Below are 25,100 nucleotides of genomic sequence, written 5' to 3'. Positions count from 1 at the left end.
GGGGTGCGCTGGGAGTCCTTTGGGGGGCGTTTAGTCAAAGGTAAACTTTACACCTTAAATCCGCAACAATACCAGTTTAGACTTTGAGTAACTTGGTAAAACTGTATTGTGTAACATTAAATCTTGCTTGGCTGCAACTGTATCGATGGCAGCTCTTCTTCTTCTCTTCAGTGTTTGTTAGCTTTTGGCACTGCGTTCTCCTGCTACTGGTAGCTTCACCGCATCAGTTCAGTGTTACACCGGTTGATGACGTTGCTGTGATTCACTTTGTCTGGTATTTTTGTACATATGTTTTAGCAGTTCTGTGATCATGTCAAAGCAGCAACTTATATTAAAAGGTGTTTTATTTCCGTTTGAAGGCTGCCCGCTTCCATGGAAGGACAACAGAAAATCGTTCTTATAAACATGTAATTAATAAAATCACGATACCCGTACTTTGTATCGCTCTGAAAAATGAACCCATTTAAATAAAGAAATCCCTCCATGGGTGATACCACAATAGAGAGCGTTCATTTTATAACGTTAACACGGTGCTGTAAGTGGTCCGGTATGAAACGGGTGTGATAGAACAACGGTACCACAGCACTTTTAAATTTCAATAATCGGAATACTGCAATTGTTTCTGTTGTTTTAAAAGGTTTATGTCAATCTGCCTTTTCCCCATCAATACGCTTCCCGACCGCCCTGCACCTTAGGGGGTAAAAAACCCCCCAAAAAACAGGCGCACATCGCACAAAACTCTGAAACAGGAGAAGCGAGACATAAGACGGAGCGATGAACTAGATGTGAATTATGGCATAAAAACAGAGAATCCGACACTGAACAGTGAAAAATCAACACATGTTGTGAAACACATGACGTTTAGTCGGCGCAGCAGGTGATGAGTGAAGATTACTGGTGGTGAGCGTCAATAAACAATAAAATAAATCTAGCAACAGGAAAGAAACTAAAGTGGACATAGCAATAAACCGAGAGGACAATACTAATCAAAGGAAACTATACATGGAAATGAAAGAAGAACAAAATGCAAGAATAAACTAAGAAACTAAAGTAAATACAGAGGAATAAACTGGTATGGCAAGACCTTTTGAGCAATATTTAATACAGAGGACTATATGGCAAGAATAAACAGACACTATTTCCAGATAAAAGGTAAAATAATATTGTTGAAGTGCCATGAGTTTGTTGAGACCATATCTAGTACTGAGAATAAATATATCTTACAGACCATAACAGTAAAGAACTGATCATTTATTTGTTTTTAATTAGATTTGATATATTTATTTCTTCAATATTATTTTTCATGTCAGTGTTAATGTCATGAGGCTGATGACTCCTTGACACTTTCAATTTGACTCATTAGGATTTGATTAAGAACCAGATTTGTTCTTTGTAATTTCTGTCCAGTAAAACTATTAATCTATAAATCAATAGACAGGTCTATATAAAGATATAATCCATGTTTTTGTCTCATATTTGTATGGCATTAAAAGGATCAGTGTTAGAAACGGAAAGAAACACTGAAGAGAAGAAGGGTTATGATTAATGTAGTTACAGTTCTATCCATGTTTTAATGTTGCAGAGGTCAGTCGTTTGCAAATAGATCAAAGTTTAAACTGGCATGTTGAACATCTTTTATCTGGTCATTTTGTGGAATATTTAACAACTAGAAAATGGCAAAGAACAAGAATATTTTTTCCACTCTGGCTGCTGTTAGGCCTACCAATTTTAAGTTGAATATCCAATCATTGCATTTTTTTAGACACTTGTGAAAATAATTTCTATTCACATTGCTTTTTTGTTCTCTGGGAAATTATTTTTGATGATAAATACAGAAACAAGCATAAAAATCAAAACATCTACAATAGTGACAGTAATATTAATAATAAAATAATAGTCAGTGCAAAGTAGCCTGCAAATTATTTGGTGGGGGTTGTGAGGGACCTGGATAAAGGCTAGGGGGGCGCTGGCCCAGAAAAGGTTGAGAAACACTGCTCTATTACCTCTAACATTGCAAACCTCTAATGGGGTGGTATTATGTATTTTTCAGGCGCATAGTACTATTTTGTAGCACAATCAGGTAACTATGTTACCATCTGTTTTTTATAAAAAATGTTGTATGTACTGGACATAACTAAAGAAATTTGACTTTGCAATTTGATGTCTTGAAATTGGCCTCCGTCTCTTTAAGAAGCTCATACTCTTTTCAACACTCTACCTTCAGGATGTCATCGCAGTAAGATTGAAGGTCTGTAATTTTTATAGCAGGTACACTCAATGGAACCTAAAAGGACGTCTTCAAAGCATGCCAAACTGATTTTTGATTTGTATAACTTGGTGAAAAGCACCACCTAATGTTTGACTAATTCCCTGAAGTCCTTAAGGACTTAAAGTGTGATGCTATAAAGAAGAGGCTGATCAGTTTAGAATTTTTATAGTTTTATTTGGAGAAAACATTTACCCACCAGTGTTCAACCCCAAAGCAGGAAATGGAAAATTACCTAAAGTATTTTCACCCTGAGACAACAAGGACCTGATTTCCCCCTTTTGTTCACTCTTCTGTTTGACTGCAGGACAACTTGTTTGCTAAAGGCTTGCAAATGTGATGAGTGGATCCCTGAGGGGTAAAACACACTTACAGAATGCTCAGACAGATTCTACCAAAGACATCGGTCTGATGTAGGATGACCTTTGCTTTTAGCTGTGGGAAGACATGAACAAATAGTGAGTGCAGTTTTATCAATGTTCAATTGATTTTTAGATCCACGTTGCATTGGATATGAAGGTAATTGACTAACACACTTTATGTTAAACTAATAGTTTAATCAAACATTGACTGAACTTTTATGGAGCTGGCACATAGCTGGAGGGCCAGTTGGAGATTAAAGGTCAGTGAGACGGAGAGGCTACAGAAGTAACACACTTGCTTTGAACGTGTGTTAGGAGGAACATGAGTAAGTTGCATATTAAATTAGATCTTAATATGCCATAATTGTCCATATTAAAACACAGTCTTGACTGTTTGCAAGTCCAGAAAATCGTGGTTTATGATTTGTAAATCACTACTTTCTGTTCTAAAAGAATAAGTTAACGGTTATTTAACTTTATTGCATGAAATAAGAACTCTGGCTCTCATAAACCTCTCAGTTAATCTTCAAGAAGCCATCTATTCTCCACTCGTTATCTGTATTAATTGCACCTGTTTCAACTCATTACCTGTATGAAAGGTACCTGTCCACAAACCCACACTCCAATTCAATATTTTTTGAGTCTGAACTGTATTTGATTATCTCTAAATTCAAATCCATTTTGTATTTAAGGACACCACACTTACAATAGGTACAAGATCTTCAAAAATGTTTGAAATTCATAAGACCTTTATGATTAGACAAGCATAAAAGGAACAGTATTTAGTCTTGTCATTCTCATTCTTTAAGGTTAATGTTCACATGAAGATAGTCTGAGGGACTCGGCTCCATTGGAGGGGAAACGTCTAGCTGCTTCACAGTATTTTGGTTTGGTTGACTTTCACATCACACTTAAAACTGTGACCATCTGCTTTTCCAAAGTGCTATCACAAGAATCTGTCCAATATGAGCAGAGAGCGAACTATCCAGCATGTTGCTTTGTGTACATGAGACAAATGCATCAGTTCAGAGAAAGAGAGGAGGAGGAGGATTATGTGCTGCAGTGGTTACATATACGCCAGGTGTTAGTATGCCAAGTATAGCAAGTATGGTTCATCATGTGGTTCACTTTCTCTCTTTTGTTCTCCAAGTAGTCCATTTGGTTTGCCATTGTGAGGACACCATAGATGCAGGCAAACTGAGACCAATGCTTTCAGATGCACAACAGTTAACATGATTAGTCCAGAGATTGAATGAATGTCGCATGGCATGCCATTTGCCTGGGTGAGTTTACCCACAATGCCCCGCGTTGCAGACCAAGACATTTTATTTAAACTTGTATTACTTACATTTAAACTTGTGACAACTTGTGGATTGCCCTGTAAATGTAAAGTTTGGGGTTTTCAGTACTTTGCCATTGTGCTAGCTTGAGCGTATTCACATTGAGGCATACAGCTAGTCCAACAATACGAGTCCTCCTGAGCCGCGTTACTGCATTTTCCATGGTATGTGTTAACCTATGGGCGGTAGAAAATACCACAATATTTTATGACATCTAATCCACTTCATTTCTATGAAAAGTCTCTCTGATCTATAGGGTTTGAGTGGAACAAATTTCCAGGCTTGAAGTGGATTTTTGTGGAAGAGCACTCTGCCTCTTTTTAATGCCGTAAAAAATGATAAATTAAACAGTTTAGGCCTCTATTTTGTTGCTTCATTCCCTCTGAATAGTACCTTCTGTTTCCACACAGCTAAAACAGCATATTGAATTTACGTAACATGCAATTCATCAAGAACAATAAAGATTCATAGCAGGAATATGACAATGTATGATATACACTGTCATTCGTATGCTCATTTAATTTATGGGCATAAATTAAATGTTATGACCAAAGTCCTTGATGGAAACTTCAAATTCACAATACTGAATATAACATTTAAAAACTAACACAGTCAAGGCTAGAATTACCAGTTAGAGTTCAGTTTCAATTTATTTTTAATTACCTAATTGTCTGTAATTGCAAGAGGGTAGCCCAAAGCAAAAGTATGAGTACAGTATGTGGGAGCCTTTACTGAGCAACTGAAATAAATACTCTTTCCAGTTTACCTGCTATTTTGCTTTGTTTTGTTGTTTAGTAATTTGTATATAGAGGTAAGTATGTTTCAAAACATCTAAACTTGTATTTTGGATGGAAGCATTTATGCACGATTCATTGTCACTGGTTAATTTGATGAGACAATATGCAAGACATTTAAACAGTCAATCAAATTTTAAGAACTTAAAGGAAACACAATGAGTTTGTCCTGAAGACATTCAATTCAGGATTGGAATCCAAACCTATATCGATGCAGGGACTTGATTTTTATTTATTCAATAGTTAAACACTTAACTTGGATAAAATGACTTGTGAACATTTTTGTTTCGTTTTCGCCTACAAACACTGAAAGAAAAGGCAAATTCAGTGGAGATATTTCTTTTTTTATTATTTTCCAACTGCTTTTCAGATTGCGCGTGTCTTTTTTTTTCATACTAATCCTAATCAGATCTCCATCCATTAATTGAACTGTTGGTGATTTGTCTGGTTTGGCATCACATGCTTTGTTACAGTATGAGATGTTTGCCTTTTTTTCTTTACGTGTCATAAAAGCTGTTAAACCGCCCCCCTTCACTCCATGAGGAATGCTTACAAATGTCCTCCAGCTATCAGAAGTTTAATTGCACAACAGAGTTCACAGAGACTGTCAAAGATACAAAACACAGTTCCTTTACTATGCAACACAAGAATGGAAGCTAGAAGAAACTGAGCAATGGAGAAAAATTAAGACAGATTAAACTAAACTGAATTAAGACTTAAAAGGAAATACAAACCTGGGGGAAAATAAACAACGACCAGAGAACTGAAGTAGCAGAAAAGGGTTTTGCAGAGGAGCAGGTAGATAATAACGAAGCTTCGTTTGCACTTTTCTTTATATAGTTCTGTCATCCACGTTGCTGCAGATTGACCCTCATAAGTAAAACACAGCTTGATGCTATGCTTAAAACTCAGAATTTCATTTGCTATGTTATTTTACAATATATTTAGGCTACTTTATTTGCACTGTTATTCGGAGAAACACTTCCTCCCTTGTGCACCAGAGTTTATCATCATATTCCAGTCATACTGGGTTTGTCACAGTGCTTTTAAAACACTGTTCTAGGCACTGTTGTCTCAAGTCTCCAAACATTTATCCAGACTTCATCCTCCAGACTGGACAAATCATGAAATAATAAATCCTTTTTTGTATTAACTCTCACACTAGCTGGAGACTTTGCTGTCACTACTTTCCCCTCTGGGTGGCTAATGTTTTCGGCATTGCTGCCCTAGTTTGGCGTTTCAGATTTAATTGCATCATTTTTCAGCAACTTTCTAAAAGTTGGCCTGCTCTATGATGGACTTTTACAATTTTATTTTTTTTAATTCTATTTCGTGATTTTGAGGATGAAACTGAATCAAATTATTGTGAGCTTCAAGCCTGAGCACAGCTGAAAAGGATTATTTGTACAAAACATAATGGGTGCTCTTTGAGGTGTCTCCAGGCCATATAGATGCAACATTGGAGTTCTTCTGAAGGAGCAGGAAGGTCTGAGAGACGGCAAGTTATTTTTCAGAGTTTTAAAGATGGGATGAATATTGCTGCAGAGTGCAGCTAGGGAGGGGAAAACCTTGTGTTACACATAACCCTGGAGGCGAAAAGGATGGGTCAGAATGAGTATTATTGTGAGTATTCTGACATTTATTACCAAGACAATGGGCAGTGCAGGATGGATAGGCAGGTTAATGAGCAGCTAGGCATTGTTATGGTCAAGTAGTGAGAAATACTTGAGAGGCGATTCATTCACAGGAGGGCGCAGGGGAATGACTCAGATGGGATCTGAGCTGAGGTGGAGTTTGAAGCAGACATGTTAGAGATAAACCAAGGAAAATTCCTCAACCACAAACAGACAATCTGGTGGTGAGTGAAAGCTTTGCTTGCTAATACATTCAGTAATGACTGACTGGTTAATTATAGTGGCAACTCCACAAACGAGAGCAGTGTGTTAGTTGGATGAGAGAAAACACACTGCACTCAGAACAATTATTATTCATGCACAAAATAACAATGAAATAATATTTAGAACTGATGAACTGTCAACCGTGGAGGAATCACATGAATTCATGACGAGCTGACGCATTGTTCATGGATTTTAATAATTAGGCTACAGTAATTTACTGATTTAGTCATCGTGACTTGCACATAATAGCAGGAGTTGGGTGAAAAAACAAATGTTGCACATGACTGTGGAGGTGGAGATGATCTGCAGGTGATCATATTATTGTGAATATTCTGACATTTGATATCAGGACAGTGGGATTTTCTTGTGCTCTAAAGTTGCACAAGACAATAAAACTGAAAAGTGTTGCAGAACCAAAATGGAGATTGGAGCTCATGATGATCCTGATGATGGTTATTTAATGGGGAAAAAAAAACTAAAAACAACTTAAAATTATCCTGGGGAAAAACACACAAGGAGCCAGGGCATGAGAGCATTTGAACAAAAGAATTAACAGAAGCAGCGTAACAACAAGAGACCAGGAACATCAGAACAAATGGAAGAATCTAGCAAGGATTAGAGATTGAAGAGCTTTAATACTGAAGTGAACGTGACAAAAGAAGCAGAAGAGCTAATCACAGGTGATTGGGAACAGCTGGGGAAGAGAGCAGGTAGCCGATAGGAGGAATTTGAAAATGGCTGAAAAGGGGAGCAGAATGGCTGGCAGACTGAGGGAAGGAGGGGAATGAACAGACTGGGAGGAAGAAAGAAAACCATTAAACTAACAGAACAAATCAAAGGAACCTACCAAATGAGGCCAATGTACGACGATTTAAAAAGATGGTGTATTATGAGGCCAAGGAGAATAGAAAGCAGTTGCACCATGTTTTTGATCAGCTTGCAACAGGAGGAAGTTTTGACCTGAATGAGGAAATCAGGTGTGCTGAAGGGTGTAAACAAGAGGCAGTCAGACAGTGGTGAGGTGTGCAGTAGGAGTTGGAGATGATTATGAAGTCACAGCAGAGACTGTGATCTGTTGTGAGAATAAAGAACAGGTGGGGGAGAGATTGGAGAATATTCTGAAAAGGCAATGCAGAAAATAATGTGAAGGTGAAAAAGAAAAGCAGGTAAGAGTAAAGCTGCACTGAGTTGAGGCATTAAAGGTGATTGTAATTTAGTATCTACAATCAATCATTTGAGTTAACTGGATTTGGGGACAAGGTTGAGACTGTTTGGACATGTAGGAAGGACAGATGTTGCACATACCGAACACAGGGTGTGGCATATAATGAAGGAAAGGAAGAAATAATTTAGAAGGTGGAAGAGTAGAAGATATGACTGCAGATAAATATTTTCCATGTTGGTGACTAAATCAGGACTTACTGTATGCAAAAGAGAAAAATACCTTAATTTCTATGTCTTTCTGTTCAGACACAAAGCTAAACTGACAGAACAAACACATCTGGAGGTGTCAGCTCCATCTGATTCACATGGATGATTTGCTGCTGGCCGTCTCTGCAGCTTCTGCACTCCCTTCTGTGAGGACAGATGAACAGCTGGGTGCTCCTCTAGCAAGTCATGATAAAAAAATAAAAACAATAATGTGCCACTTGCTGCAGCGCTCCATGTGACACTTCAACAGAACACAGTGTGAGGATGTTAGAGTCTTGCTGTTGGTTCACTATTGTTGGCTCACTGTTAATTATGTCATTATACTGCAGTTACCAGTGATTATGCAGAGTGGGTTTAAAAAGCCTATGGAAGGAAGTGTTTCACGTTTTATGATTTCTCATTTTCAGTATTTTTAATCTTGTTCAAAGATGTTCTTTTGTTTTTCTTCTAAATAGATATTGAATTTGTTAATTAGCTGTTTGTGTTTGATATTTCACTGGTTTCAAGTATTTTTTCCCCCCTAATTCTTAATTATTTTCCAAATTTCTTAAGAAATACCTGAAAACAATAAAACCTCACCTCTCACTACACGGACTAACTCTAGATCAGCTTTTCTACATGTTTTAGATACGTCTGTTCCAGAACACCTGATTCAAATGGCTGCAGGACTTTTTTCTTTCTTCTGCCTTTCCTTTAAGTTTTGTCCTCTAGATATTTCTGCTCTTTCTTTCCCTACAACACTGCCTACTGCTTCAGCATTTTATTCCCTTGAGTCATTAAAGTTTGTGCCATACACTTTCTATTTTCAAATGATGGATTAAACAAAACCCAGCCCTGTTTTAAACTTTTTCACAGCTTCCTCCCCGGCCAGTCTGCTGTGTTCTTTGGTCTTCATCATGTTTGTTTATTAATGTTCTCTAACAAACCTCTGAGGCCTTTTACAGACCAGCTCCATTTATACAGAGGATGAATTAGACCCAAGTGAACTTTATTTACTATCAGCTTGATTTCCGAAGCTAATTGGTCCCACAAGATGTTGTTCAGAGGCAATAATAAGAGGTCAAAACACAAATGTGCACCTCACTTTTAAGATGTATAAAAATATTACCTTGTGTTAGTCTATGACTTAAAATGCCAAGAAAATGGGAAAAAAAGTAAGAACTATGAATACTTTTGCAATTATTTACTTACTGTGGATCTGCATGTGTTGCTGCACCAGAGGTGACTGAGTGAGAATCCTTGGTCAGGATTCCTAGCTCCACATGCTAAATTGCTGCCATATGACTCATGGTTTTGTATTTAAGGAGAATTTCTGACTCAAGCATCAAAGTGACGGACAGTGAGAGTCTTGAGCAACATTCTGCGGAGGGTGAGTGCATTACCTATGATAGAAATAAGGTTTCGAGTAAAGTAGGAAGGCTTTAAATAATGTCAGTTCTGATGTAGCAAAGCTATTTTGATATAGAAATCAAGCATCATCAGCTCACCATCAGTATCCATGTATGTTTAGTCGAAAAGATATGGAGGACCATGGAGGTTTGAAAAGGAACTTCCAGCCACAAAAAAGCAAATGTAACCGATCAAAAAAAACAGATTGAAGACCATTTTTATGGTAACAAAGTTGGATAGGAGACCATAGCACAAATATATAAATATTTTTATGAACTAAATCCTACAGTATCAAATAAATGTTAATTTTCAAATATGCAACAGCCTTATTTTTAAATGTGCGCAGAAGGCATTCAATGAATTTAATGAGAACCCTCACACTATCTGCATGCTGCACTTGGAGACTTTTTTTGCAGATGAAGACTTCCGCTAAGTTTGCAGTGATTGTATATATATGTTCACATGAGCACCACCAGCAGTACGGGGAATTGGTTTGCAAAGTTGCATCACAACCAAAATTACTTTCTCTGAGGCGTTTGTCTGTTTTTTACAAGCATGGGTGGCCTTTTTCCAAGAACTCTGGTTTTCTAATTTAACATGCATCCCAAATTAAACAAAGATCCTAAGCCAACCTTAGGCACTCACAGAAACAGCCTGATTCATGGAAAAATAGTTCTGTAGTAGAAACACAGTGACACTTTAAAATCACCTTAGAGTACTTTTAAAGCTTTAGCTTCACACCACTGACACATTAGATCTGTGTCCTGTTTAGGTGTCGCTATCCATATATCTTCTGTTTTGTCTTTGCCTGCAGGGGCCTCTGCAAGTGAAAACGAGAAGGACAGAGGAGCACATTTTACAGAGCGTGTGCTTCATTTTTAAACACTACGTGCACCAGAAGCAGGCCTGTCTGCTCGCTGTGAACGACTTCATTAGCTTTATGTGTGTAATTTCAATGTGAGGAAGTCTTTTTCTACACCCTCCATCAACAGACAAGCTGTGAATTAGTTACCGAGTCCTTAGGTGGAGAAGTCATTACTCATATAGAGATTGAAGGAGCACCTGTGAGAATTTGTTGGCAAAGCAAAGAAACATTCAAGATGTACATCTTGTCAACAACATCTCTCTCACACATACACAGTAAACACACATATATATAGTTACATTTGTTTCTTGCAGAGCCAAACATCCCCCACTACAGAGGTCACCATCGGACACAAAAGAACCCCAAACTTCACCTGCTTTGACAGCATGATGAGGCATTTTTAATGCATGTGGGAGCCACTTGCAGCATTGTGAAGTCTTTGTTCTGCTCTGACCTTGCCATCTTAAATAAAGTTTTCTTGCTGACACAAATTTTTAGCTGTTAGATATGATGGGTGAATAGCTCAGGTGGATTTAGTCCCACAGCAAACAGAGATTCTGCAGAGGAGAATGAATACCCTGCAGTGTGTGTTGGAACATCAAGGTTTTTAACAGCTTTTGATGCCAGAAACAGCAGGGATTTTTTTTACTCAGTTATGCAAATACAGATAGTCCATTTACTCTAAGGTTAAAAACATAAAAAAAAGAAGATGTTTCTTACATGGTCTGCCTTCTTTCATCAAACTGAAAGATTAAGTTGAGTTTTACAACTATGTTTAATGGAACATATTTAAAATGGGTCAAGTTCATTTGTCACCAAAACACCTTCCTGTGCAGGTGAGTTCCGGTCCGGTCACATGTATCCAGCTTTTTACAGTCATTTTAACCTTAGGGTAAATTCAAGTCAAGTTGTCAATTAAAATGTCTATAATGAAAAAAAATGAATAATTGAATGTTTTTTTTTAACCAAATGTTTATTCAGGATCTTTGGTCGTTTTCAAATAATTTTATTTTTATACGTTGGTTTTGTCAAATGATCAAAACCTTCAGTTGGTTATAATGGCCACCTTCAAAAATGTATCAGTTTTGTTTCTCAGTATGTATTTGTGATTCACAATTTTACCTCTGTATTGTGGTGCCTGTCTCTTCTGAATCATCACTGACCTGGCCTAGGAAATTAAGAACAACTCATTAAGACTGACCATAAGGGATGCGGTGACCATAAGAGAATGGAATCTTAAAGTTAGTTGAAATGGTTACAAAGACTAAATGGACACAAAGAACATCCGAATCCTTCCAAACTACTGAAACCTAAACTATGGACAAGGTGCTGTCCATGGTGCTGGTCTCTGTTAAATAATTAGATTAAAATATTGAAAGGTGCTGCTGTTTTAATAGCAACAACAAAAATGTCAACACATCTCAAGAATGTGCTGACATTTTCTGATGACAACTCAATTTAACATTTAACAACATTTCATGTCATATATAGTCTTTTAATATAGTTTGACCAAGTGATTGGAGTCTTTGTTAGATTGCATTGTTCAATAAAGCTATATAATGGTACACATTTCTTACCAACCATCAACACCAGAAAGCATGACTTGTGAATATTGCCAGTATGTGTGTAGCAACCCTCCTCTGAGCTCCACATCCATCATGAATGAGCCCCATTCCTCTCCCTGGAACAAGACAGACATGTACATCCCAACTTCTATCAATCTCCATCATCACACCTTTCCAGAGCTTTGCTTCTTTACGTCTGTCTCCTGACTCCCAGACCTTTCTTTGACCTCGCTTCAAACATTGAACCGCTCACTGCTCTGCTCTCCAGACTCAATCCAAAGACTGATGTTGGAGAAGCAGATCTCCTGCCTTAAGGCTTCTCTGGCCTCTCATGGTTCACCAACGCTGCTCCATTAACCTCTGAAGTTTCAGATGAAGACCCTTTAACTCATTTCTCTGGGGTTCTGGCATTAGAGGTCAGATGGATAAATGTAACAATTAGTTCAATCAGGCATTTTTGTCCCTCCCATGTTCTGGGTGCTGCATGTTATTACCACACCACCAGCACTCCCTCTAAAGACGAACGAACAGACGATCTGGTCGACACTCCAACTCCAACAAGCAGTCAGATAATGATTAATAATAGAAAAAACAGACACCTGTAGACCTTATTGTCGCTAACTAGTCTTTAGTTGAACCCACAGAACTGAAGCAGATTTACTTGCATCTCAGTTTCTAAGCCTCCACCTCCAATGCTGTATTGGAAACAGTTTTGCTTTCAAGGCAAACACCAAAGTATGTTACATCATGCTGCAACATACTTTGGTGGTGTTATATATATCAAAGAATGAGTCAGATTAATACCTTAAACTCAGTCACTCCACACTCCAGTCTCTATCTAAGCTCTTCCTCTCCACATTTGTCGCAGTCTAGATTATTTCAGCGTTTCTTTGCAGACAGCCTTATTAGAGTCATGGATGTGTAATAATGATTGATGCTTGATTAAAAAAAAAAGCAACACAAGTATTGCAGGTATTTTAGTTTAACAGTTGCCTCAAGTAATTGCTTCTGACTTAAAATACAGCAGTAATGGAAAGTGTCTAAAGAGGCCAAGAGTGATGGTGAGGAGATGATTCCCGAGAAGAGAATCGGGGAGATGACTGATGTTTTCCCAGTGAGAAGCAGGCCTCAGTGAGCAGCTGACGGATAGAACAGGTGCAATATTAAAAAAATAAATAAAAAATCTGCCTGGAATCAGAAGGAATTTCACATTATTACGAAGGCAGTTAGATTATTGTTATCCCTCTATGGTACCATATCACCCCCAGGCAACAAACCATTTCTGGACTGCCACAATGCATTCTGCTGAATGATGTAGCTCTTTAAAAGGAAAGGAAACCATAAGAAACCAAAAACATTGCTTGAATTTGTCACACGAGTTTCAGAAAATTAAACCCATATATTTATTTTTCTTTCTTTCGTGGCAGACTGCTGGAAGCAAAGTACCCGAAGACCTAGTTTAAGAACTTCCTATAAATGCTAAAAAGCCTGTACTTGTATAGCACTTTATCTAGTCCAGAGGACTCCAAACTGCTTTACACAATAGTAAGCTACATTGAAGCTATAGCTGCATTGTCTGAATGCGAGGCTACCATAGTCAGCACCACCAAGCCCTTTGACCACCACCAGCATGCAATGCGGATAAAGTATCTTGGACAAAGAGATGAAATGGCTGAGATGGAAAAAGCCGGTTACAGGCAAAACTAACTCCTCACCCACTGTCACCCCTCTGCCATCCATCACTGGTCCATCCCCTAGGCTTAGATTTATTTTATACTTGATCACGGCTAAAATCTTTTGACGTTTGGTAGTAAAATATATGAAGTCAGTAGAACTAACAAACACTGCAAAAAAAAAACAAACAGAAAATTATAAACTAAATATTGTGCAACATCTGAAATGTCTGTGCCCAATAAAATAAAACAAATTTTAAAGTCTCACAAGATATTTATGCACATTTCTGGTGCCGTTTCACTGACCACGCTGTCAAATCTGTAAACTCAAAAGATCATACATAGAACAATATGAAGTAGGCAAAGGGATCTCAAATAATAGCATGTTGTCCTGATTCATATTCAAAGACAGATAATAAAAAAGTAATTGACATCTATTTGTATGAAAAGGGTTACAGAACGATTTTTAAATGTTGAAACTCCAACTAGAGTCCAATATCCACAAAATGAGAAAATATGGATCAGTGGTGAATTACCCCAAGACTGACCAGCCTTCCAAATTACTTCAGGATGACGTGAATGAATAATCCAAGAGGTCACAAAAGAACCAAGAACATCAAAAGCCACAAGCACCATGTTTGACTCAGTTAAGAAGAGTGTTGATGATTCAAGAATGAGAAAGAGAGAAAGCTCCAAGATAAAATCCATTGCTCAACAAAAAGAAAACAAAGGTTTGTGTTATAGTGTGTATGCGTGCATGTGGGTGTGTGTGTGTGTGTGTGTAGGTGTGTGTGTGTGTGTGTGTGTGTGTGTGTGTGTGTGTGTGTGTGTGCGTGTGCGTGCGTGCGTGCGTGCGTGCGTGTGTGTGTGTGCGTGTGCGTGTGTGTGTGATTCAACCCATAGTTGCAGAGCAGATGTAGGCAGTGAATGAAGTTGAATAACTTTACAAAACAAATATCTACAAAAACATACAATAAACAATTGAGAACCAAGGAGCAAGAGCAGGAACAAACAGGGACAGGATGAAAAGAAATGGAAAATAATGGCAGAATCCAGAATGTATGGGGCTTTCAAACAGAGGAGTTTGATTACCAATAAGGAACAGGGGACTTATTGGTTGCAAGTGAGAGAAGGGACCTGACAAGCAAACTGAGAGAGAGATGGCAGAGAGCGAGTAACACCAAGAGGAGAGCAGGGAAAACAAAACTGTAACCAAACAGAAAATAAATTAATTTATTCTAACTCAAATAACTAAGGCTAGCAAAGAACAACAAATGAACAAAACTGCGACCCAGAAAAACACAAGACAACCCAGGATTCTGATGGTTTGACATAAATTTGCTGAACATCCTGAAGGAACTGCAAGCTTATTTGGGTGATATAAAAAGACAATACCGTACAGAACCCATGATTAAAAAACCCCAAATAATTTTAGAGTGATCTCGACAAAGTCTGGACTCCCATCTGATTGATTTATGGCCTGCCCTTAAACTGGCTGTTCAAGTTCAAAAACCCTCTAACTTGGCTAACATACAAATTACTTTGTAAATGAGAGCAGACCAAAAAATTTCCCACTGCAATGTAAAAGACTGTCTGTGATCACAACTGAATGACAGTTGTTGTCACCACGCATGTAATAATGTCATAAATGTTATATCAACAGAGTTGAGTGGTGTATTGAAAGTTACAGGCACCAGAAATGATCAGTTTGTTTTTATGGTCTGGAAGGAGGGCCTCTAATAGTGTCTGGAACTATTTTCAAATGGTTTTCATGGTGAGTATCAGAGTATCAGAGTTTTACAGTTCCACTAAATTGTTAAACGTCCATTAAAGGTCCACTGCAAATGAACGAGTATCTACTCAGCAAGTGACAACCTCAATTAGGAAGTAGAACAGACCAGTAAACTGTTTGTTAAATTACACACAGTTTTATATTTACATAAAAAACAAAACAAATATTCAAAAGAAAAATATACATTTTCGTTCCAGATGAATGAATGATTTCTGATGGTATATTCAATTATTTTTTAAGTGTGCAGTGGTTGAGGTTGGTGCAGTGGTTGTTTTAGGCCCCCTAGTGGAACAATCAAGGTACAGTTGAAGTCAGAGTTCAACTGAACGAGTTTCTGGTCTTCATTCTTCTGCGTTTGATCTCACGATGGTGGAACCAAAGGCAACTTGTCGCCTCTAGCAGGTTCAATGTTGTACCAAGTTTATGAGTTTCACTTTATGTAGAAGAGGCATGACTGAAATATCTATTTTCACAAATTAGAGATTTTTTTTTACATTTTATTCCCCGAAAGAAGAGGCCACATGATTTCTCTCTAAAATGCCCTTAATATGTGTGTAACGATCAGCCACTAAAAAAGCCTTGTGATGTGAAAGCCAGCTGCTGATGCACAGCTATCATAAGCATCTTGTGACACAAGGAGTAGTAGGCACCACACCGAGGCAAGGCCTTGGTGAATGTCTGTGTGCAAGTCTGGCCGCATGCATAAGGATTGTAAGGATGTAAGGAAAAACAAAGGGTGGCGAGGCAACGGGACAGGAAGCTGGATCATGGAAGCTTACTGACGATGAAGGTGTGCAAAGATCTCCAAACAGGAACAAAGCTCTGCTTCTGAAGTTAAAGATTCAACATTATCCTCAGTTTGCAGGCCGCCTCAGTCCCACAAATATTCATCATGTACAATGGGGTGTTTATTAAACAAAAACCTCTTTACACACTTTCCAGTATTCCTGTAGTTTAAGTCAGAGGCAAATACTTGGGGAAACTGTTAAACTGAAATAACTGCAGGACTTTTTTTTTTAAATCAAACATCAATCACTATTAAACATCTAAGACACTAATAGGGCTGTCTGCAAAGAAACGCTGTGAAATAGTCCAGACTGCCACAAGTGTGGGAGAAGAGACTGGAGTGTGGACTGTCTGAATTAAATGTATTGATCTGATTCATTATTTAATAAACATAACACCACCAATGCATCTTGCAGAATGAAGCTAACATACTTTGGGGTTAGTTTTGAAACAGAACTGTTTCCAATACATTGTAACTTAAAAATAATCTAATATCCAAATTAGCTTATTTTTAAACACATTTTTGTGACAGTTTCATGTTATATTCTGCAGCGAATTGATTAATAAACATGTATGAATGGATTTTTTTCTTAGTGCTGATATGTTGTGAAATTAACTTTCTTAAAAGTGAGGAAAAAAAATCACAAGGTGAGCTGCTTAAAAATCCACAGGCAGTAAGTAGTGACATTTTTTAACACAATCAAGTAACCCTGTTACCTTCAGTTTTTTATAAAACTTCTATATATGTCAAATATGACTTAAAAGAAATTTGGCTTTGTAAATTAGTGTACTGAACCTCTGTCTTTTTAAAAACACTTGCTCTTTAACATCTTAAACTCATAGCCCACGAGGACCATGAGTTTAGGATTCTGTCCAGAACAGAACCTTGAACTGTTCAGCAGGTTCATGTTGTAAAAAACAAGAATCTGTGTGTCAGGAAAGCATGAACAACCATTCACATTCAGCACTCTACCAATATTAAAAAGACTCTCCTTTGTCAGATGAATATTAATAAAATACTTTAAAGTTTGTGGATGGAATCGTTTTTTTTTTTTTTTCTTTTTTTTCATAAAGAGCAACCAATGTTTTTAAATGATGCAGCAAAAGTAATTGGAAATTGAAAATACAGATCTTGCATGAATAGCACCGTGGACTAGCCTCTGCTTTTGCTCCTGGCATATATTTTTTGTTTGCTTTTACAACTATAAAAGTTTCATAAATCAAAGTTATAGAATAATTTTACCAAGATTCTGAAACTTACTGTTTATGCCAGAAAGTATTAAAAGTCACACGCTTTAATTTATCACTACGTAATCTACACAGTCAGATAATGACTTTAGCTCTTCCAACAATGCGCTGCCAATTTTATGTTTGTTTTTTACAGTGCAGGGTCGGAGTACACTTCCCATTAAGTGGAGAAAACCCTTTGTGGCTTCTAATAACTTTTTAGAACGCTCCTGTCGCCCCCTTATTGAATGCCGCCCACTGTGGTGTGTCATCAACACCAACCATTCAAAAACGTGTCTTCCAACATATCATGTTTTCAGGTTGAAACTGAGTAAAGTTTTATAGATGCAGATTTTTATTATGAAAAAGGAACAACTCTGAGACATTATAGATGCTAGACCACAGTTTATCTCCTTCATCAACAGATAAACTAACGCTTCTGCTTTATTTTACTTCACATCTGCCCAATTAACCAATTACGCTGTGTGTCAAACTGAAAGCGGCGGTCCTCACCCCTGTCAGCCCGTGTGACATGTTGCTGTACATTCTCACACAAGCGCAGACAGCAGGCATGCAGACGCACCGTGCGCAACGCACTCACCATCCTGTCCTGGGACTTTCTGGGTGTTCCCAGTGTGTCCAGTGAGTCCCCAGAAGACGTCCTGAAGCGGCGGCGAGCGGTGAGTCACCTGCTGCTCTCCATCTCTCCCCCTCAGAGCGCTGAGGGTGAAGGCTGGGGAGGGTGAGGGGAAGGCTGGAGACTCAGCGGGTCCCAGATCCAAACACTGGCTGACAAAGTTGACTCAAGGCAACAGTTTACTCCTCTGAGAACTTGACTGAGTGATCCTGGAGCTCCAGGCGACCAGCAGCGACAGTGTGGTGGGAGGAATCCCCTCCTGACTGCAACAGCCTCAACTTCAAGTAAAAACGTGGAGAAAACGCACAAAGTCTTTGCCTGACGGCGCCCTGCTCACGAATGACGGCATTTCTTTAAGATACCCGCGGAACGACGGGAAGATGCCCTTCAACAGCCGCCGCGTGTTGCATTGCGGGTGTTTCGCCGCTGCAGGATCCCCTCGCGGTCCCACTCGGATGCACACGAAAAATCAACGAGTTCATGGATGAAACCATCCGTTTCATCTGTCGGTCCAGATGTGCAGACTCCCGGGGCGCGCACTTTCACGGGACTGGACAGCCTGAGACACGGCGGGGCTGAGGGGGGAGAGGTGGGGGCCGCAGCGGAGTGCGCATCTCTGAGTGAGGCACCGCCGCGCCGGTGCGGGATGAGAGCGCGGAGGAGAGCTACCTACCTGTGGGAGGTTCTGGAGAGAACCGAGTTGAGATGGGAACATGATTTGGAAGATGTAAGCCCTGGAATCTGTTTCTGCTGCGCGCAGGAGGGCAGCGGCTGGTTCCCACACAGCGCCTCATTAAAGCTTTTATCCACACAATCCACAAGGCCTGGCGTGATTTTGTTGGTTTGTTTAATAAATGACATACAGAATTTAAAAACTACGTTTTGTATTTAGTAAAATATGAAACGTGTGGCAAAAAAAAAGAAGCAAAAACTGAACAAATCTGAGAAGGAAAATACTCTTTTCTTAATACAGTGATTATTTTATATCCAGTTCTTAAGCATAAAAAGTGCTTTAATGTATTCTAATTATGAAGCAAAACAATTTAAAGTAACTCTGGCTTAAAATGTCCCTGTTGGCATGAAACCAGCATCTTCAGTTGGTTGAAAGGTAGTTCTGGAATGAGTTGCAAACTTTGAGGTGATTCACTGCAAAAGCAACAAAAGTATTTTTGTCTTGTTTCTAGAGCTCTTGAAAAAAAGGCAAAACACGTAATGTTTGAGCAGGAATAGGAGGAGCTTGCTTCATGTAAATAATTTCTTAATATTGATGATAAAGTACAAGTTTCACAGGCAGATTATTTCACTTACAACATGAGAAAATGTCTTCTCGTCTTGTCAGTGTTGAGCTCTTGATGAGGCAACTCCAAATCTGTAGATTGCCCCGCAATCTACAGATTTGGAGTCTACAGAAAATTGTACTTTCTGTTTTTTATGCTTCCAAGCCATTTCTAGAAGACATCATTTTCTCACACCCTGCAGTGTGAGACGTTGGCTGTGCCCACGTTTCATCAGTGCAAGATTGGCTTGGGCCCTTTTGGGCTGTTGAGACACCTGAGACTCCATTAGAGAGTTCTTTCTTTAATCAGCCTGTTTCATTTCCAGCCAATAATCACGTGAAAGCGGGCTACTAATAATTGTCTCAGGGACGCTCCAATGCGATCCCACACCCTTCTCAGCCACCCATCAGGTTTGAAGCACTCAGAAAGTTGAGGAGTCAATAAAGTAATTTGTGGCTTCTCCACAATTTCACCCCATCTGCACACAGATGGCATCACAACAGCTGAGATCCCAAAGCTTATTAATCCATGCTATTGTGTTTTGAAATCTGGAATTAGATTTAACTACACCTTAAGTCCCCCCGGTTGGAGGAATCAAAGGTTAAAAGGTCACATAAAAAAAAGAAAAAAAAAAAAAAACTTGTCAGCTGCTGCTGAATGGGCTGACTCAGTCCACTCATTGCACATTACTTTGGTTACCTGCAGTTCAGTTCATTTACAGCAGCACGTGTGTGGCTATGAAACCTTTTGCATTGTTTTGTAGATTGGAAAATAAAAATTTGCATCCACATTCTCTAGTGCTTCTTGCTTCTTGCAGACATTTCACTGTTTAATTCCCATCAGAGCTTGATACAAAAAGAAGAAGAAGAAACTAAACTGTTAGTGCATCCATACAAAGTCATGTAATTGTTTGCTCTGTCAGAATGTAGATGCATCAGACAACTCAGTGTACAATTTTATATACTAACTGTCAGGTCTGATGGGGGTATCATCATTCTGGGGGGTCTGTTTCATTGTATGTTTCTGCCATGTTGCATAAAGTTGGTGGGATGTTGAATATGGGGAACTATTTTAAAATGTTTAAAGTTTTCTCAAACCAACAGCTATTTGGGCGAAATTTAGACACAACTAGCAGCTCCAACAGGGCAAAGGTCACTGAGCTGAACTGGACCCAAAAGCAGAAATAATCAAAGGTGGTAAAACATAATTGCATAATAAAAATGGTAACTTAACACTTAAATTTCATTGAGTGGTTACCGTGACATTCACACACATTTTTTTTTGCTTTGAATTTCAGAACAGATTAAAATTTTCAGTGCACACTTTACACAGCGTAACTTATTGTACGCAGGTCAGAAGGTTCATAGTTTCCACGCATCCATTCAGAAACAGATCCTGGACAGAGCGACAGTTCAGCTCCTCTCACTAACCTCTGCAGGGCGACATGTAAATGCAAAGTAATATTTCATATGTTCAATCCTACCGTGCCCAAATGGAAAAAAAAAAAAAAAACATTGATTAGTCCCATAATCTTTAGAGAGTATTCCATTTATTCATTCATCCTTCTGATTATTTGAACAATTATTAAACGAGCTTTATGAGCTAACAGTGGTGTCTCTTGTTCTGTCCTACATTCTATGATCAATGAGACGTCACCTAATCTGCTCCTGAGGAAGCACGTTTTCCCTCTAATGCACAGAACTCCTCTCAGAAACACAACACGGTTAGATCCAGACTTGCTTCGTTTCATCAATCATGTGTGAAATTTTCTTCTTTTTGTCACTGCAAACACAGGAATCTCATTACCAGACCAAATGGTAGCGATAACAAACACGCTCGATGAAACTAACTGAATCAGGCCCTACAGACGCAACATTTGGGGATTTCTCATCCTCAGAGGTATTTACTGGGGTTTGTCTGGATGTGCAAACCAGAGGAAGGTCTCCGGCACGTGGGAGACGCTCTGAGAGAGTCTGATGCTAACTTTGCAGTTTTTAATGCTTCCAAGACAAGGAGAATAAAACGGAATCGACTGCACACAACGTATTTTAAGACGTTATCGCAAGGGGACGACATGAACGGTTCTTGTTCTCTGAAACCTCCGCGCTGAACTTTTCAGAGAACAGCTGAGATTGTAGCAGAAGCAATGACTGGCTGACTTTGTCAAATCTGGCTCTGCTGTCACTTCTGAAGGCGCAGCAGAGCAAGAAACTACAAGAAAATCTGCAGGAAGTGATGAACGGTGCCAGTTCATCACTTCCTGCAGTGCCACTGGGTGCGAGACATGCAGGGAGTTGGCGCTGTCATGTCCAATAGCTGCTGGTGTTACTCATTAGCATCCTTCTTCCATTGGTAACTTGAATTTGTAACCCCTACGAGTGATTTATTGATTTTTGTTTCACAAATACCACAGCCCCTTTGGCTTAAAAGAGTTGATGCACAACTATAGATTTTTATCCCATTTTATTCTCTTGAAAAATAGTTCAGACTCAGTCGATTTGGATGCGGAGCAACTGTGAATATACATGTGCAATTACTGCCAAAGATTCTAAATTATATTTAGCTATGGACTTTGACTGGGACATTATAACACCTTTGAATACGCTTCGATGTAAAGCGTTGAATTGTAGCTCTGGCTCTTTATTTCGGGTCATAGCAATAATTTTTTTTAGAAGCTGTTAAAGTTGAGAACAGAGTTTATAATTCGCTGAAAAGAAATAGTCTGGTAGAAATAGCATGAACGGTAGAGCTTCCATGCAACTGCTCAGCAAAAGACCACAAATGTCGTTCACCTCTGAAAGTACCGGTTTTTAGGTTAAGGTAGCTATATAGTTTTACTTCTGTCCCTCGGTTTGCATTTTCCCTAATTGATGAAATCGCATTTTGGATTTATTTAAGTTATGTCTCTCTCCCATGAAACTTTGTGTGACAATCTAAAAACATTCAGCGGCGACATAAAAGTCATGACAGAGGAGACCAGTAGGAGCACAAAAATTAAAATTCACAGAAGAGAACTGGTTGTCCTCCAGTCATGTGCCAGTAAACTCAGCAGCGCGTTTATTCGGCAGAAAACAAAGGGAAACCTCAGCAACTCCAAATCGTCACGGTCAGAAGACGATAGATGTGTGAGGTTCAGCTTCAAGATGCTTTATTTCTGCCAAAGAGAAATTAAAAGTCGTAACTCACATCGTCCGAGACAAGTGAGCTCTTCACTCGACTGTTTGAGAAGTTCAACACACAGAGAAAAAGTAAAGCATCCAAGCTTTTGCCCTCTACAGCACAAGGTGTTTGGCCATGTATAAAGCATCGGGGTGTTTTCCTTTCATCCCCAGCCCAGAGGGGGTTTCATTGATGCAAGCACAGTCTCAACACAAAGGTGAGGTTCATAAGAGATTACAGTCAAAATCCTTTTGATATGATAAAAAAAAAAAAAATTGTTTGTTCCAGCTTCAGAGTGACCTACCTGCAGTTTGAAGGTTGGAAAAACCAATCAGTCCACAGCAAATCAGCAAAGGTAAAGAAATTACAATTGTTTTCCTGTAACTTTGCCTTTCACTGTTTGAAGACTACTCCTCTTTGAGTTGTATCAGTGGAGCAGCCGGGAAACAGGAGCGCAGTCAATTAAAAAAAAAAAAAAGAAAAAAGGAAGCATCCTGGAGCTGTGTTGCAAGCTTAGGAACCGGTTTACGATGCTATATATGACTCGTGAAAGTACAGCCTGTTAAACACTGTAAATCCCTATTTTATGGGTGTGAAAATGTCAGTTCAGATGTTCACAGCAGAGGGCAGCAGTGCTGAAATATTGATGAGGCTCTGCTCACTCAGCTGGAGTCTGTTCAGCAGTGTGAGGCACAGACATCTTTTACCTCGACTTTTACAGCATTTCCTTTGGGAAGCGCCGTTTACACTTGTGCAATCATTTCCTACGGGACACGTTTTATTAGATTTATCCCTCTGAGTAAAGTTACAAATGGTGTCACCTCTGTTTTTACACTTGTGGGTCACTAATTGCAAAATTGTGCAAACACCCAGACAACTTATGAAGTCATGAAATCGGATAAACTGGAATTTTAGGGGTTGTACACTAAAAACTGTGACTGCATAATGGTATAAAGTGTTGAAAGGATCGTAAATAGATATCAGATAAACATAAAGCCTGAAGTACAGACTACTGTGTGGATTTATTTTACAGGACCTATAAAAAGCATTCACCTCCTTGGATGTTTTACTATTTTATTGCTTTACCAAATCAAACAGGAGCAACAAAATTGTGATTTTCATTCTTCTTTTATTTTTTTGTACAAAAAAAATGACAAAAACCTTCTTCTTATCTCTAAATAGATAAAAGTCTGATTTAAAAACTTTTTTCTGTATTTGATCAGGAGGCTGTCTTTGTTTGTTATTAAATATTCTAGTATCTGAGACATTTAAACGTGACCACAAAACAAAAACAAAAAAAAGAAGAGAAAAGAAAAAAAATGAGTTGTAAAACAGACATTTTAATGTTGCTGCTTCCTAATACAATGCTTCTGTAAAGCAGCTAAATTGAGGTATCTACAGTCAGACTGCGTTCCAGGCAACTCCTTCATTTTATATAATGTAATTTCAGTTTTTAGAATATTTAGAAATAAGGTTAGATAAACAGCCAAGAGTGTGTTTTTGTGATCATCAAAGCTTGACACACAGCACAGTCCTGAGTTAACTTGTCTAGAAGAAATATACAGGAGTATAAATCCCCATCTTACCGGCACAGTGCTGTGATGACAGTCATGGAAACTAGAAAATAGTTTTGAATTAGGAAAATCTTTTATCATTTTCATTCTCTCTGTCTCTCTGCTTGTCTCCAGGTTTTCTATCTGCTTCTTGTTTTATTAATGGGCTCTTTAAGGACTTTTTATTTACTGTTCTTTGTCCCATTTTTTACACAGTAAAATTAAAATTGAAAAATATTTTTAAGAAAGAACATCCTGACTTTTCAACAAAACCTTCTTGTACAGAGACATGTGTACTAGCAGAAAAAAGAAAATACAAATAAAAAACAATCTAGTTATCGTGTGTCCATTTTTGTGACCTGTCAGAGGACTGCAGATGCGAATTAGCCCATCGAATGGTGACATTGACATTTGAGTTGTGCATTATCCCTTTTTAAAATAAGTTCACCATCATAGTGCAGTAATGTATTTTGACCAGCAGAGCGCAGCAGTCACAGCTTTACAGCGGTGTGTTGGAAAAACTGCTGGCAGCAATGTGTGTGTTCCAGGTTCAGGGTTTGGGACATGTGTCAGTCTGAGTGTCTGTTTATGTTTCCGTCTGTGTGCCTTCCCTGTGTGTTTGTCTTTTTTTTTCTTCCCCTGTATGTGTCTGTGTATGAATCTTTAATGATCGCATGTGCTGTCTCAGGAAAAAACACACGGTAGCAAAATGAAAGAAAATAGAAAAAAGGAAGAAGGAGATAGAGGAAAATAAAGAAAAAGGTTGGTAGGGATTTGTTGAAGAGAGCTTCTCTGACGTGATTCTCAGCAACTGCTCTGATATTAGTAGAAACGTGACTTATTGCAGGATTTAAAGAAGCGTGGTACATTCCCAGCAGCTAAAAGAGGAAATGGGTGTATAACCTTAGCAACAACATCTATAAATCAGCAGACATTTCCTCTTTTACTAACAAACCCTTTTTATTTTGTTTCAACAGTATTCAATAAATACAAAATACAAACCTGCTTCATATTTCACAATAATGAAGAAAAGCAAAAACAAAAATAGCTTAAAGAAAAACGGGAAGAACCAAAGCTGAGGCGAAA

At 38.5% G+C, this 25,100-nt stretch overlaps 1 protein-coding gene across 1 annotated transcript in view; it reads right to left on the bottom strand.

Moving 5' to 3' along the window:
* Positions 1-18,560, bottom strand: part of LOC145554536 (chloride channel protein 2-like) — a 126,432-nt gene extending 107,872 nt beyond the window's left edge. The window contains exon 1 of the mRNA XM_081614539.1: positions 17,990-18,560. Within this exon, the coding sequence (XP_081470665.1) occupies positions 17,990-17,992 (3 nt within the window). The 5' untranslated portion in view covers positions 17,993-18,560. The remainder of the gene's footprint in view (positions 1-17,989) is intronic.
* Positions 18,561-25,100: the final 6,540 nt, after the last annotated feature.

Source organism: Poecilia reticulata, chromosome 13, assembly GCF_904066995.2.
Source record: "Poecilia reticulata chromosome 13, P_reticulata-male-v2, whole genome shotgun sequence".
Classification (NCBI taxonomy): Eukaryota; Metazoa; Chordata; class Actinopteri; order Cyprinodontiformes; family Poeciliidae; genus Poecilia; species Poecilia reticulata.
The sequence above is the reverse complement of the archived record's forward strand: the minus strand, read 5'-3'. Positions and strand labels throughout refer to the sequence as shown.